At 37.2% G+C, this 17,110-nt stretch overlaps 1 protein-coding gene across 2 annotated transcripts in view; it reads right to left on the bottom strand.

Annotated features, from left to right (window-relative positions):
* The window catches only part of cntnap2a (contactin associated protein 2a), a 357,512-nt gene that overhangs the window by 55,033 nt on the left and 285,369 nt on the right, over nt 1–17,110 (bottom strand). For both annotated transcript variants that reach the window (XM_079601641.1, XM_079601642.1), the window contains exon 16: nt 7,714–7,884. In XM_079601641.1, coding sequence (XP_079457767.1) covers nt 7,714–7,884 — 171 coding nt within the window. The remainder of the gene's footprint in view (nt 1–7,713; nt 7,885–17,110) is intronic.

The raw sequence follows: 17,110 nt of genomic DNA, 5'->3' as shown, positions 1-17,110 counted from the left end.
TTCTTTCTATTGCTTGTTTTCCAATGTAATGGAAAAGGATATTTCAGGGGTCTGGACCCTATCAATCGCTGATGCTTTTCTCATGCGTTTGTCAACGGATTTTGCGAGAGCTCTTGACTCTCACACAAGCCGTCAGGTGTTCTGCAGAGTCACATTGCCATTTCTCCCTCGGGCCCCCGGAGAGCCTCCACTTCATTAAAGATGCATCAAAGAGAGACTAAGGATCTTCTCAGCATCTGAGTCCACAGAGGATCCAAGCCATTTCCACATTCAGCCAAAAACCCAGGCAGAAAGCTTTGCTTTGGACTAAAAAATAATAATGATACTTTTGGGAAGATCTGACAAGCCCAACAGCTATTTCCATGTCCAAAGAGTGTGATGTGTAGACATGCAGTGCAGGCTTCCATGACTTATAATAAGCACTGGAGGAAAAGAGGCAGTCTTAGAAAAGGCTCCCACTTGCTGTGCAATTTTTATGCGGCGAAGCCAAAAGAAAAATCTAATTTTTGGGTTGGACTGACTGGGATTTTACCGTTCCAGTGTGCTAACCCCAAAATATATTGCCTTTTAAAGAAAGAAACAGCACAATGGATTTGAGTTTGAACAAATATAGGAAACCACTGTAATTAAACACCAGTTTCCTTTGAAAACACTTCAAACACAAGAGGAAGCAGTTAGACTGCATACATACTGTTTGAGTGAATCCAACTGAAAAGCTTGAAAGTATAAAACATGAATTGGTGAAGCTTAATAAATAATTTTAGTGGGGAAAAAGAGAAAGAGAGAGTTATAAGCTCAGTTATGCCTTGAAATCAGGCATGAATATTCAATGGTGACTGATGTCAAGATTTCCTCAGCAGAGATGAGAGGGAGTGGCAGAGAGCGTTTGAGATGAAATAGAGTTGAAGCAGCAGATGTGGGCGTCCGTCCACCCATCATTCAATCATCCATCGAGAGGCTCTCTTTTCACTGGGCTAGGGCTAGAGTTACAGTAGGGAGATAGTACTAGATGATGCCAACAGAGGGCAGCAGCAGAAAGACCGAAAGAGAGAGATATTAGAGATTAAACCAATCGTGAATCTAAGGATTTTGGTTTAGAGTTCATTGGCAGTCAGCACTACAGATGACATTTTGTTTTTTGAGAAAAAAGCTTCATAATATTCCAAATGAAATGCACTTTTGACTCTTTTCTACAAGAAAGAAATTAATACTTCTACTCACCAAGGAGGCATTAAATGTAGGGAAGGTCATGTTTTTCATAAACACTTCACATCCTGATAGCAATCAATATCAGAAGTGGTCTAAAAGGTTGTTTATTTTATTTTTATTTTTTTACATATATCTTCTGTGAAAGTCTCAGGACCAAAAAAATCCGATCAGTAAAAAAGTATTCTCGTCGCTTCATTACATTACATTTGAACCACTGTAGTTACATGGACTATTTTAATGATGTCTTTCCTACCTTTCTGGGACTTGAACGTTACAATGACATTGCCTATGGCTGGTTCAGAAAACTTTCAGATTTCATCAAAAATATCTTAATTTGTGTTCCTAAGATGAACGAAAGTCATTTATTTTTGGGTGAACGAACTCTTTAAGGTAATTTAACACCGTCTCTCGTGATGCTTTGCATGTGTGCGTTCATGTGTTTTGGAGGAGACGTGGCTTTAAAGAGCGCTCTGAAGGGAGGGTCGGATCTTATGCGTTTAAAGCTAGCTTGCTATTGCTAGACTCTCAGAAATTGCCTACCCTACCTTTAAATGAAACAAAATTAATGATACAAAAGATTTCCATAAAAAAAAAAAAAATTGATAACAATAAATCTTTCCTGAGCAACAAATTAGCATACGGTATTAGAATAATTTTTCTGAAGGATCATGTGACAGAGTAATGGAGACTGTGAACTGAAGATATTAAAATGAAACCATATTTCAAAATATAATTTTTTTTACAGTATTTTTGATAAAATAAATGCAGCCTTGGTGAGCATAAGAGACTTCAAAAACATAAAACAAATATTACCCTAAAACTTTTGCACGGGAGTGTATATATTTACAGTAGAAGAACTTTTGATTTTTACAATAACACATTAAACTGCTTAGATCCAATAAAAAATGTATTTAATACAGTTATCACACTGTTACTGTAACTTGACATTAAAACTGCGTCATTCTTTCTGTTCATGATCATTAGAACCATTTCAAGGGCACCAGCATGTGTGTTTAACACACAATAATAGCTACATTCACACTGCAAGAAAACTGGTTTCATTAAATAATTCATCATAATAATGCATAATTGCATAATTTGAGATTAGTCACAACAATATTGGAGATACAATTATAGAAACATTCAATTTAAAGCTGTAAATAATGCATAAAATGTTCAGTAAAAAAAAAAAAAAAGGCTTTTAATTTAGCATGCTGCCCCAAGTCCGAATGCAGAGAGCAGCCAATCTAGGTGTATGACTGAAATCAAACTCCCACTCGACAGTAACCCAACACGCTGCCCTCCACTCATTTCATGCTTCGAGTGGATTTCACTGGGCCTCAGTTTTGAGCCGTAACTGAAGAAAACCAGGCAGGCCAAAATAAGGAAGTAGGATTAGGAGTCAGGGCATAAATCGATGAGACATAATGGAAGGCTAGAAAAAAGGCGGAGAGCTTCAATTTCACAATCTGCTCCTCTGCCTACACACACACACACAAGCGCACACACAACTGGCCCGAATACACTCTTAATCTCACACACAGGCCTGCAGCCAGGCCTGATTACTCTTCTTTTCAGAAAGGATTCATGCAGAAGGTGAATATCCAGCTTTAGAGAAAAGCTCTGGAGTGTTTACGCTGGGTGCCGCTGTAGATGACCCACCAGTGCGGTCGACAAGCTTAGACACAGAGGCTTAGACTCAGACACTGATACACACACAACAGCACAAATGCACTCTTGAACCTCACTGTACGCTCTCAGGGGCGCACCAATCATTGCAACTTGCGAAGTTCGACCGCTCTCAACTTTTTGGAAGATAATCATTGTATTCTAACAGCTTTGTTTTGCTTGGCAACGGTGCAAAGAGGGAAAACTGTAGCCGCCACATGTAAAACAATGGCATTACGACTGAGTGGCAGAAGACTCAATGAACAGGCCAAAGGTAAGTGCTAATCCTAATTGTTTTGCAAAGTAAACGTGCTAGATTGACGTCTTTGACTTATCATGCTTAGTTTAGATGTTCTTTAATGCAAGAACTCATGCCCTAATATAGCTAGAACCCACTTGGCTTCAATTATTTAGAACTACTGGGTGAATGTTACATCACCTAATTAATATTCATGAGACAGGTCGATGAGGTTTTCAAAGCATCTTCCCCAACTTTTCAGATAACTCCAGCTCTCTCTTTCTTACTCTAACATTCAGAAAAATGGTAAAACGTCTCATTTCTGTGACACTAGTGCTACTAAATAGTATTGCAGTCCTATTTTTAAATGGTCTGATATCAATATCAATATTGACTCAACCAATGTTGTGACTCTAGGGCAGGACTACTTGTTTGGTCAGTAAGATATATTATTTTAAAGAAATTAATATAAAGAAATAAAATCATTCAGCAAGGATGCATTACATGGTGTGACAAAAGTGACAAAGATATTTACAATGTTAAATTGTTTTTTTTGTTTAAAATAAAAGCTGTTCATTTGAGCTGTCTATTCATCAGAGAATCCTTAAAAAAACATGGATCCATAAAAACATTAAGAGACACAACTTTTTGTGACACTGAAGACTGCAAAAATGGCTGCTAAAATACAGTTTTGCCACCATAGTATATAATTACACTTAAAAAAAGCAGTCATTTAAAAAATGTAACAGTATTTACTGTATTTTTGATCAAATAAATGCAGGCTGGGTGAGTATGAAAGACTTATTTTAAAAACATTAAAATAATATATATATAATTTCCTTAAAATACACACACAATTAAGATTTTTTTAACACATTATCAAGCTATAAAATTAATGTATGTAGCATAGCACAGATAATTTGGTCTCAGAAGAATTTAACGAGAAATGTTCATATTTAAATCGCATTAAATCACATAAAAATTTGATTTTTGATAGCAGACTGCAGTTTGTGAGAAGTAGGACACTTGAGCAAAAGTCTCCATTTAATATGGCATTCTAGAAGAAATACTTAAAAATTCATGTGAGCTTATTTTCAGTTCCCCTTTCACTTATACACTGACCCTCTAGCTGAGTAAAGCTTCTGATTGAGAGCTGCGTATGGAAAGTCAGCCCATCTGTCATGTCGAGACCCTCAGTGATCTCTGGTGCCAATAACCTTCTGCTCTCTGGAGAGCCGTGCCACTGCTGGGGCAAAACGAGCTAATGCCTTCCTGTTTCCTCCATATTCTGACCATGGCAAGCTCATTCAGGGCCACTTTGTATGCATCCGTGCCCAGCTAGCAGCACAAACACTCAGAAAGGGAAGTGCTGTCTTCTCCACGGACATACTTTTACATGTGCTGTATGCATAATGCCCAGTTGGCCGTCTTTCCCTGCACTCCTTCATCAAGTGATTGATGTTTTGCTGTCACCATCCTCGGAGAAGGCACTAAGCGAGTTGCTGTTCTCTCTGCTCTGTCTCACCTGAAGCATTTTTGCCCTATTTTTATTTAAAAAAGGAGGGAAGAGAACAAGATTTGCTTCTCCTCACAGTCCAAAGGAAGGGTAAAGCAGTAGGGTGTAAAAATAATGGGTTATGTATGGATTCAGGAATGTGTGTAAATGAGCGAGCAGGGAATGTGATGTCCTCTGCCTCACCATAACCCTCGCGTTCCCTCGTGCCTCAGAGATGAGGACAGGGAGACTGCAGGAGGTGTGAATTTGACAAATGGAGCCACTAAGCAGCGTCCCTCCGTGTGCGTCTCCAGAGCCCTTGAGAGATACACCACTGCCTGGGGAGACGGCTGGAGAACACACTCCTGGCTCAGGATTGTGTGTAAGTGAGAGTGTAAGAACTGAGGGAAGGATTTCCTGCTATAAGAGCACAATATTCATAATGGAACTCTCGCATAACTTTAACCAGTGGCATGCAAATAGAAAACATTTTTCTAAGAAGCACTACATTATCACCAGGCAAACAACACTATAATATTTTTGTATGTTTATATTATTATTTTATCAAGTATAATATAATTAATATAACATAATATATAATATAACAACAAATGATAATATAATAAAATTATAATATAATATAAAAAGAAAAGAACAAACATTTTATAAATTAAGTTAAATTAATAAAATAAAAAGTTATATTATATAATATTTCACGAATACATTATGTAACATAATTTAATTAGTCGATTAATAGCTGGATATTTCACAGTCTCTACTCAAGTTTTTAATATATAATATAATATAATATAATATAATATAATATAATATATAACAAGATACAACAAAACCGAATAATAGAATAAGAAGTAAATGGATTAAAATAAACATTACTATTATATTATATATATATATATATAAAAAAACTACAATAAAAAAAAAATAATAAAAAGATTTTGTGTAGCTCTTATTTATTAAAGGGGTGGTAAAGTATGATTTCACTTTTCTAACTTTAGTTAGTGTGTAATTTTGCTGTTTGAGCATAAACAACATCTGCAAAGTTACAACGCTCAAAGTTCAAGCAAAAGAAGATATTTGCTTTTAAAGAAAAGGACTACAACAAACGGCTGGTAGGGACTGCACGACATTCCTCCAAGCTAGTGACATCACCAACCCTAAAATGTACATAAACCCCGCCCCCCCGGGAACACGCAGTCCATGTTGAGAAGGGGAAAAGTTGTTGTATAAGAGTACATTTGTGAGTCAGCTCAAACTTTAGCATCCATCTTTTCACATGCAATAGAAAGTCACTCTGCGCATCTCACAACAGTTCCTATTGAGCGATTTATAGATTGCCATGACAGAATATGCTAATTGAAGATAGTTAACTCCACATCAGCAACATAAATTCATCAACTATCCATTCAGAGATGTCCAGTTGCATTCTACATGTTGTCACTTCTTCTTGAGTCTCTCCATCTTTGTCTGACTCCGTTTTAACATTAAAGGCAGAACAGTTTCTGTCACTTTAGTGTCTGCATGAGGTGCTAATGCACATGAGCTCTTGAGACCCCGCCCTCTGCAGCAGCTCATTTGCATTTAAAGGGCCAGACACAAAACGGTGCTTTTTTGCAAACCCTCAAAAAATGACAACTTTAACATGCTATATAAAAATATATGTGGGGAATTTTGTGCTAAAACTTCACACACACACACACACACTCTGGGGACATCATAGATTTATTTTACATCTTGTGAAAATGGCATTTTACCACCCCTTTAATACTAACTGTTATATTGGCTGATTAATAATCACTGATTGGATACTAAAATGTGCTCACATATTATAGTTTCAATTAGTTTCCATTTGATTCAAGTGAGACAAAAAGTAGTGAGTTGTTAATTGTGTAATCAGTCCATCCATGTTCACCAGGTTGATTCATTCAGGCCAATTTGCAGACCAGCTATGAACACAATGGGCATGTATTAGGAAGATTACAGGCCAGGGCAATCAGCCAATCAGAGCAACAAGAAGACAATGTCACTGTGATTATCTGATAAACACCTCAGAGAGGATATGTCAATAGGATTTATCTGTGTAAAATAAATGATTACATTTTATATTTTATATTTTTATATTTTATACATTTTATATATTCATTTACTGTAGGTCAAATAAGCTACATTTGAAATTTAATGTATGTTTGTGAATGAATATCTGGAAATCATTATCTAGTGACTATGTAAATACTAAATCCGTCCTATTCTCTTTTTTGACCTTCAGTCTTGGTAAGACTGGAACAATTGACTGGTGGGAAACAGGAGACAAAGCACATAACAGCATTTAAAGATTCAGGCTACACAGACATTTGGGTAATACATAACAGAGCGAAAAATCGTTTGACAACAATAAACCACTTCAGGAAACACGAAATACTGTATGCAACACAAGATTTATCCGCAATGGTGTATTTTTGCGTTCCGGATTGCCTATTGTGCAGTAAACAGTGTGAAGAGGAAGCCAGCTCGGCTCATAGGTTGAAAACTCAATCTGCATGAAAGAGATTCGCCTCTTTTGCTGCCTTTTCTTATCCAGCGAACAATTCAAATCCTCAGTTATGCTGCTTCATTATAATCTAGCCATTTTTGAGGAAAAAAGGCTGTGAAATGTCAGTAAATAGACATTTATAAGCAATTACAAAGTCTGTTTTATTTCAGCTGTTTTCTTCTACTTAAGCCTCCATTTATACTCAACAGAGAACAATTAGCAGAACATTTGAAGCCAATGTATGGACAGTAATCAGTGCTGCAAAATTACTTAAACACAATAGCCAGACACTGAAGTCCACCAGCAGATATAATGAAAGAGGACAGGCTTCATGCACTGATCCTGGTGGTACAAGTGCCTGCTCAGCACTTCCTCTTTTCAAACTTTACACTTCACAGATGTGTGTGTGTGTGTGTGTGTGTGTGTGTGTTTGTGTGTGTGTGTGTGTGTCTGTGTGCATAACCATGGGATTCAGACGAGCAGCAGGACAGACAGACACAGAGAAAGGGATAAAAAAAGAGGGAGAAACAAAAACAACATGAACCAGGCTCCTACATTTTAACTCCAGACGGATGAAATCCGTGTTTCCAAGGTTTTCCAGAAAGACGCCATAGGGAGCAGAGGTCTTGAAGTAAAAGGAGATGTCAGCACTGGTTTCTCCTTGAAAAGTGGAGAAATGCAGGTACGAAGATGGCGTGTTGAAGGACGCCGCGTTCCAGTAGCTTCCTATAAAACAGACCAGAGAACAGGCTGAAGGTAAGTTTCAACAGTTCTGCTTCTGAAGTTTACAGTCAAGGTCCTTTTTATCCAATATCTCAACCTGAACCACATTAAACCACCATGAAATTCACAAAAGCAAAGCTTTAGCTGACACAAAATGAATTATTGTATTCTGTATTCTACACAGTGGCCAGTCTTCAGAGGTCTCGTGTACTCGAAAAACCATTCGAGAAATGACCTGTATCATCAAAAAACACTTAGGAGGAAACCACCAAACAACAGAAAAACAACAATTCAATCATACAAGTCACCTCTTGTCAAAATTCTGAGTGGGAGTACAGATTTGAGGGCTTTAGCTAGTTCCTGCCATTACCGCGTTGAGTGCTGTGTATGTATAATAGGGAATAGAGAGCATACATTGCCCAAGAGACATTTCAAAGCCAGCTTGCCAACATCTCCCCTTTCCGATAGCTCTCGTGGTTTGACCCCCACCCATCGTGTAATAGAGGCTCACCGAATCCTCACTTATCTGAGTGGAAGAGACAAAAATAAAGTGTCATTTCACTCAAAGATGATGAGTAGTGCATTTTTCAGGTAAGGGGGTATTTTAGGTGATAGCTGAGCTGAGGGATAAAGTAAGGGATGACTCAAAATCAAACACAAGTTTGAGGTATAAGCTTATGTTTAGCTGGAATATCTCCAGAGCTTTTCAGTGGACAGTTATTGTACATTCTGTGGCTGGTATTAGCGTGTGGGTGCATGTGTGGGAGATAACATGCCAGCTCATTCTGGTGAAATATCTCCTTGTGCAATTAAAAAATAACATTTGCTACACTACATTCAGGCGTTTACTTTCGGTTGACAAATATGCTTTTTTGGCATCTTAACATGCTCTAAGAAACTGCATTCACCTGCGATCCATCTGAAAAAATCAATCAATCTGAAATTCTATAAAGAAAAATAATCAATTAAAGAAAAATAAATACATAAAATCAATCAGATCCAAACTAGCCTGGAAATTCATGCTGACTTGAGCTTATCTTTTCAGCAGGGACTGTTTATAGGCACTTCCTTCCCATATTCAACACTGTCATAATAAATGAGCTATTGACTAATGACTGAAATATTCTATATTACTAAAATATTTTTGCTCAGCTACTGGCTAAATGCTAAACCACACACACAGAGTGACAGACACAGACACACTCCCATTAATAATGACTGAGATCAGATTTATCCCTAGACATTAACTGTGACTCATGTGCTTTAAATCAGAAGGATAAACTACATTAGCTCTCTCTGCTCTAATGTTGTGCACAAAACAGACCTGTATGGAGAGGAGGAGATCAGAAGAGAGAGAATAAAAGATCTAAAGGAGGGGAGAAAAGAGAATGTGATGGAGAGGAACACTGCGACTACAGACCGGAGAGATATTAGAGGATGATGTCACCTCAAGACAGATGGAAACAAAGAGAAACAGACAGAGAGCGAGACTACAGTAAAGTTTTATTCAAAAAAATAAAGTCTTTTTTGCAGATAGGGAGACTGCTGAAACTTATTATAGTTGTTTCTAGCCAATGAGTCGAGGTTTAGCTGCAAGCATCAGCAGGAACAAGCTACAAAAAGCATATTTTTCCATTGGCAACCATTCAAAAGCAGCCATGCATTCTGACGCAACAGAAAAATGTTGTATGTATCCTTGACCTTAAAGCTGACAGACATATCTCATATGCATATTAATAAGGCCTCTAAATTGATGATAAAACCTTTGCTGAAAATCCTGTTGCCTTCTGTCGTCTGATTGATAATTCTTAGCAAGTTAAACTCCTTTCAGTATAATTCTAAACGTCCACCTTCGGGTTGTGGTACAGGTGTATACCTGTATGATACATATGATACATTAGGCTTTTAAAGAACATTTATTTGTACATCTCTCAATCATCCTTGTATTGCATTGCTTCATATGTTTTGCTCCCACAATAAAAAGAGCTTTGATCATTACACTACTAAAGCATTTAAATATCATCTTACTAAGACATATTATTGGGCAATATATTAGAGTCACCTTCATTTATACTGCGCTTTATACAATACAGCTCGTTTCAAAGCAGGTTTACAGTGATAACAGGAAAATGATCCAATGATGCAAATCAGAGTTCATTTCGGCTGTACAGCAGCTCTGAAAGAAAATAGTGTCATTGTTCATGTGATTTAATCTATAATGCAGTTCTGGGATAGTCGTGGCCTAATGGTTAGAGAGTTAAGACTGGTAACTTGGAGGTTGCGGGTTTGATTCTCAATACCGGCAGGAAATGACTGACTAACCCCAAATCGCTCCCCGGGTACCACAGGAAAATGGCTGCCTACTGCTCTGGGTGTGTGTTCACTGTTCACTACTCATTACTAATGTGTGTGCACTAACTTGGATGGGTTAAATGCAGAGGACAAATTCCTCTGTATGGGTTACTATTGGGTTTACCAAAAAAAACTTTTAGAAAACAATGATGCCAACGTCCAGCTCAGTTCAGTTCCCATCCAATAGTGTCAGTGCAGTCGAATAAATAATATTGTTGAATATTCAGTGTCCGCAACTAAGCAAGCCAAAAGCAGTGGCAAGGAACCCAAACTCCATCAGGTGACAGAATGGAGAAAAAAAAAAAACTTGGGAGAAACCAGGCTCAGTCCCGGGGCCAGTTCTCCTCTGGCCAACGAACGGACACGGTGTGTTTATGAATTAGGCTGCATTACAAGTCAGAAATCAGATTGTGGATCGGTTGAATATTAAGAATAAATATATAGAGTAACAACTGATATTGATATATTATGATGTACAGGTTTACATTAAGGGACACTTTTAACAATGAAATACAAAATCCTGTCATAATTTACTCCCCTTTATGTCATTACAAACCTGTATGACATTATTTCTTCTGATGTGGAACATGAACGTTCTTGATTTTTTTGGGTGAACTATGCTTTCAACATTAACTCAAGAACCTCTGACAGAGTTAGTTAGCGATTCATTCAGTCTTCACGAGTGATTCATTAAAATAACTGGCTCATAACAATTTGTTGTGTATTGTTCAGCACTGTTCATGTTGTAAGAACATGCAATAGAAAGACAATGCAACAGAAAGATGTTTCATCAACTGTCTTTATATCCATATCACATGAATTCAGACTGCAAGTGGCTGAATTTCTGCAGATTACCAGCAAAAAATGTTCACTCCATCAGCACTGAATGCAAGAGAAGTCAAGGACCCCTTCTTTTTCTTCCCCACAGCCTCCTATATTCCATAATTCTCTTGCGTACTTTCTATACAAACAAAAACTTCCCAAACTTCACCCTTTACTGCTGGGAATAAATCACCAATGTGTTTCTGTGGCGTCGGGAGTAGGAGGAGAACCGGAGACGTCCACGCAGTCATAAGGGAGTCTGTGCTTATCACAGCAGCACAGGAACAGCTCTTTTATTCAAGCTTGCTGAATGTAAGACTCTCAGTCTGTCTTTAAAGCTCCATCCATTAACACCCAATGTTCCAGCGCATACTCATTTAATTATTCACCGATTTGCAGAATATTCAACGGGAGCCGCTGATTAAATATGGCTCCTGCAAAAGGCAGCGAAACAATCCACAGCCATCGCTGTCCTTCCTCAGCGAAGGATTACAATCTTGTGTTCGAAATGGAATGTTACACTGATTGTTTCAAAGCATCTCAATTTCACGCGGGCCAATTCTGGTTAGGTTTCTTTTCGTTTCGTTTTTTGAGTGATGTCCAGACGTGATTATTTTGAACCGATTCAATAAGATTTGGAGTGTTCTTGAACTGTGACAAAAGCGAATGAATGTTTGGACGTTCCTTGTGCGTTGCGCTTTAACAGAGTCAAGGACGAGGAGAGCAGAGGAATTCGGCTGTGGAGCATTTCAAAAAGCGGTCTGGTTTACATTGATGCATAACATCGAAAAAATGAGCACTGGATTCAAAGAAAGCCTAGTCTCCTGACTCTGCTTTAGATTCTGCATCTAATTCTTTCAACAACAGCCAACAGTAAGAGATGGTGTACACATGCCAAGTCCATCTCAGATGACAAATGCATGCTGATTATTAATACGCTGACTGAGCATTACTGGTTGCCAAATGTTTCTTTCAGCTAGAGTACGCCAAAGAGGGAAACTTCTTTTTTTTTATACAGCACAGAGGAAAACTGCTAAACGACATGAGTCATCACTTTAGAGCAGGAGATTTGCCTTTAAATGGAGATGAAATAACAGATGTGGATATAAAACTAGAGGCAGTTCCAGGGCCAGTGCCAAATTCAGAGATGTTGCTGGTACTGTACAGGCTCCTCAGACATATAGTATATAGTAACCTAAATAAAAATTTTTTTTTGCATTCATAATACATGCCAATATATATATATAAAAAACTAATTGAATAGTAATTATACATTTAATGCATGAATTGTATATATTTCATTAATACAAATTAATACAATACTGTATTAAATAAAAATAATATGAATCTAACATAACTATATAATAATATATAATAATGATAATGATAAACAATAAATAAATAAATTGTTCCTTAACCCCTTGGTTCTCAAATGATGTGGTAAATTACGCTACCGTTCAAAAGTTTGGGGTCTGCAAGATCCTTTTTCAAGAAAATAATTAAGCAAGGAAGCAATGAATTGAAAAAAGTGACAGATAAAAACTTTTACACAGTTACAAAAGTGTAATTTTTATAAAATGCTTTTAAAAAACGTTCTGTTCATTAAAGAATCCTGAAAACTTTCTACAAAAATATTAAGCAGCACAACAGTTTTCAACATAAGAAGTGTTTCTTCGGCACCAATTCATCATATTAATGATTTCTGAAGGATCATGTGACACTAAAGACTGGAGTAATGATGCTGAAAGTGTAGCTTTGCCATCACAGGAATAAATTACATTTTATATTACAATATATTTATAAAAAATACAATATATTTAAATAAAGTTATTTTAAATTGTTACAAATATATTGCTCTTTTTACTGTATTTTTTATCAAATAAATGTAGCCTCTGTGAGCATCAGAGACGTCTTTAAAAAAAAACATTAAAAAAACCCTCCAAACTTTTTAAGGATAGTGTAATTTTGTGACACAAGCTAACAAATAGCTTTTCTAGAAGATTCCACAGCTTGGAAGTGTGTTTTGAAGTAAACCGTCTTCTATGACTGGACAGATGCAACAACTTACAATAAAAGGAAAGTATAAAATCACTTCAATAGCTTCAAGTGGAGCAAAGTGCAGCGTTATCAGGCGACCTACAAACATACTGATGGCAATTCTGAAGCAGCTGCATCCTTTATAGTAAAGCACAGGTCTTTGTGTGCATGCAACAGTGGCTTACAAAAAGCCACATCAAGTGTTATTTATGCTGTGCTAAAGCACTATTAAAATTCTGCATCTGGGGTGTTTTGCAAAAGTGTTTATCAGGCGAAGGCCCAAAATATCTTACAATCCAGAGAACACCATTTCCACAGTGAAGCGCTTGCGATAACAGCATCTTGTTTTCTCTTCAGCAGGGACAGGAAGAGCTTGTCAGGACAGAAGGGAAGATGGATGATACAACATACAGTAAACAACCCGCAGCCTTCAGCCAGGAAAGTGGAAGTTGGAAAATTGTTCACCCTGCAATGTGACCCAAAGCTGCCGTGCAGTAGCTGAAGGTCCACATGAGGATGAATGGCCTTGACAGTATACTAGAAATAAAGTTTTCACAGCTTTTTTGACTCAAGTTTTCTTAAAATGACTTGACAATTCATAGCCAAAGCATCTTAATGGTGATGGGGCTTATAAACTGCACTGTAAAAAAATGCATTTTCAAAGATTATTGGAGTGCGTTTTACAAGAAAATGGTATTTCAGTCTTTCTACTTTACAATTTCATGTTTAATGAATGCGTTACTCGCTGTTTCTTTGTGACATTTACTAGCGAAATCTGAAGTAAATCCTACACCATTTTTTTTCAATGTGCCCCTTCAGAGTAATACATCTCACCTTTAGCACCAACATAGATGTAGCTAAAGTGGCTTACTGGTTGAGGAAATAAATATTAGGAAGTGCCTCTCCCGCTGAAAGCACTGAAGATTATATTTGTTTTCCAAGGGATTTAAATTCTTCTGGGTTTTCACTTTAAGAAACAAAGGTAAGAAGCAGGTGGACTCTGAAGCCCTCAATGCTGTTTAGAAGGGGTGATAAAAGCAAACATGTGACAGACAGCTCATTTATCAGCAGCACAGATGCTGTTTATCTTATACAGACCCCAGGAGTGTGACGGCTCTGAAATGTGTTAACATGCGCCAAATGAGGTGGTCCAAATATGAACAGCCCAACTAAAGTCACAGGAAAGTCAGATGGGTTGATCCTCTGTTCAAGAAGGGTTCAGAAAAATATCAAGCTATCCAAACAATAGATAGATTTGTGTTTTTAACACACACAAAAAACAGAAACTCAATGCTGCATTCACTGATGAAACCTTTATAGATTATGTTCCAGGTTAATTTGAACTAAAACACGTTTTGGAATTGTCGGAAATACTGGTCATCTTATGTTTTTCTTCAAATTGTGTGACTATTTCTCAATTAGGGTCATAAACTGACACACTGGGGTTTGGTGGAATGTGTGTACATTATTTCTATTATGATTGTGATGTTAGCAGGTCTATTTGACTCACACATATGGTTAAGCACAAAAAGGAAATGGAGAAAGCACAACAACAAAAAAAGTTACAAAGTTAGGTTTTTTTTTTTAATGCATGATTTGTATTAAAGGGGACCTATTATGCCTAAGATAATAAGTCTCAGGTGTCTCCAAAATTTGTGTGTTAAGTTTAAAATAGGACATCATTAACGTTTACTGTATGGACAAAGTATATTTAAAAAAAATTCTTCAAATGCTATTTTAAATCCCATATTTTTGATGTGGTCTAAATCTGTGTGTGTGTTCATTCTCATCAGTGGCATTTATCCATCTGCAACACAATTATATTCCCATCTTATCGAACGAGACTTTTGAACTGCAGCTGTGATGAGAGTTCACTTGACTCAGTGTTTCCATTTTCGTGTTTGCATCTGAGCATGAGCAGTCATGACAGTAAAGCCAAATGCTCAGCGTGGGGTAAAGCAAAACACACACCAGTGTTTGATTCAACCGTCTTTTGTAATTGCAGCCGTGTTGATGCCACAGTGGTGAGTGGGCACACATTAGACCACTCCTGTGCCGGCTGGGTGATCACAAGCTCTCTCAGGCCTCTAATAAACAGTAGGCTCCATTGAGTCCAAGCATAAAGGCCAGTCTTCGTCACACATGCTTTATATTTGACATTTACTGAGACTTGCTTGCTCTTTCTTTAAAGTCGACTTCCTCACTTTCTGTTTCCCTCTTTTAACAGGCAAATGGTTACATTTCCTCACATTTTTCCATGTTTTCAATACAAAAACTGCTAAGAAAATAAAGCATGCGCACACACACACACACACACACACACACACACACACACACACACACACACACACACACACACACACACACACACACACACACACACACACACACACACACACACACACACACACACACACACACACACACACACACACACACACACACACACACACTAAACATGATTTGCAATATATAGTGTATGTTTAACTTTATAGTGTATAAATATGAGCATGTAAAAGTGACCAAAGACTATCATGTACATAATATATATGTATTTTTTTCTGTAAATACATTTTCAGTCTACTGTACAATATTTTACTGCATTTATGTTCATTATCAATTTCATTTGTTTTGTAAGCATTATTTTTTACCATTAAAACTAATGTTAATAAATAATGCAGATATATGACTCTTTGTCCAATAAAAAATCAAGAGGCAATGTCACCCGGCAAAATGTTGAACCCTTGGCCTATGCAGTGTTTCCCTAGACTCCAATAATTAACTTTAATTTCTTGACACTAATACCTGCTCCAATTTAAACCAAGGATGCTAAATCAGGATTACTAAAGGCCTCCCTCTGACTTGAGACATGACCAATCAAAGTTAAATCAATTTTTGGAGTTCTTGACACGTCCCTGCAGCAGATAAAGAAAAACTCAATATATCAACTCAAGAACAAAACCATGGCACGTGTGCTGAACTCCACACCTGAGCCGATCAACACAACATTGCATTTACAAAATTGAACGTTATACTCACAAAAGGGACAAACTCTGGATTTCCGTGTAGAACAAATGCTCAGACCTTACAGATGTTACAATCTCAAGTCATATCCTGGCGGTCAGAAGGCATTAGAATCAGTTGTACTGAATTATACAGTGCTGGAGCTCTGACATTTGACTGACAGATCAGTAAGCAGGCCTGTTATTGACTCTGGGTGCTGTTACTCGCTGTCAATCTCCAAGATATTCCTGTATGGAGACAGTTTTTTTCTAGTTTGTTCACAATGTCAAATGCCTAGGCTTTTTATCTCAAAAAGAAACTAAATCGAAGCTTCTAACTGTGGCCTGTGTTGGAATCAGCATTATGAGAATTCACTCCAACAAGCTTAAGATACACACTGAAAAAACAAATAAATGTTTAAGTAAATTGAAGTAAAATGTACTCAATTTGTCTTTGGCAAGTTTTTGCACAAATATTTTTAAAGTAAATTTCACACGCATATTTTTAAAACAAATTTCACATTTGGAATTACTAAGTTAACTAAGTTAAGTGAAAGTAACAAAGAAAATAAGTAATCTTAACTTGGCAAGTAAAAGGTTGAGTAATATCTATTTAGTTGAAGTTTCCTTTGCAAAATATTTCACTCAAACTATATAACATTGAATTAAACCACACTTTTAAAGTATATGCTCCAGTGAATATAAAATCTAAGTAATTAATACAACAGATATTGGGCCCTATCTTGCACCCAGCGCAATTGACTTTGTACACCGACGCATGTATCATTCCTATTTTGCACCCGCGCAGAGCAGACTTTTCCCTCCATAGACGCACATCGGTAAATTAGTGAATGAACTTGCGCTCGGGGAGGCGGTTCAGCGAAAAGAGGAGGCGTGTTCCAGCGCAAAAGTTTCCTGGTGCTATTTGGCAGGTTGAGAAAACAATTCCGCCACTGAGCAGGAAAAACAAGACAGTGGCGCGTTGCGCAAAGTCATATGCTATTTTAAGGGCGCAT

This window comes from Phoxinus phoxinus (genome assembly GCF_949152265.1).
Source record: "Phoxinus phoxinus genome assembly, chromosome: 24".
Lineage (NCBI taxonomy): Eukaryota > Metazoa > Chordata > Actinopteri > Cypriniformes > Leuciscidae > Phoxinus > Phoxinus phoxinus.
The sequence above is the reverse complement of the archived record's forward strand: the minus strand, read 5'-3'. Positions and strand labels throughout refer to the sequence as shown.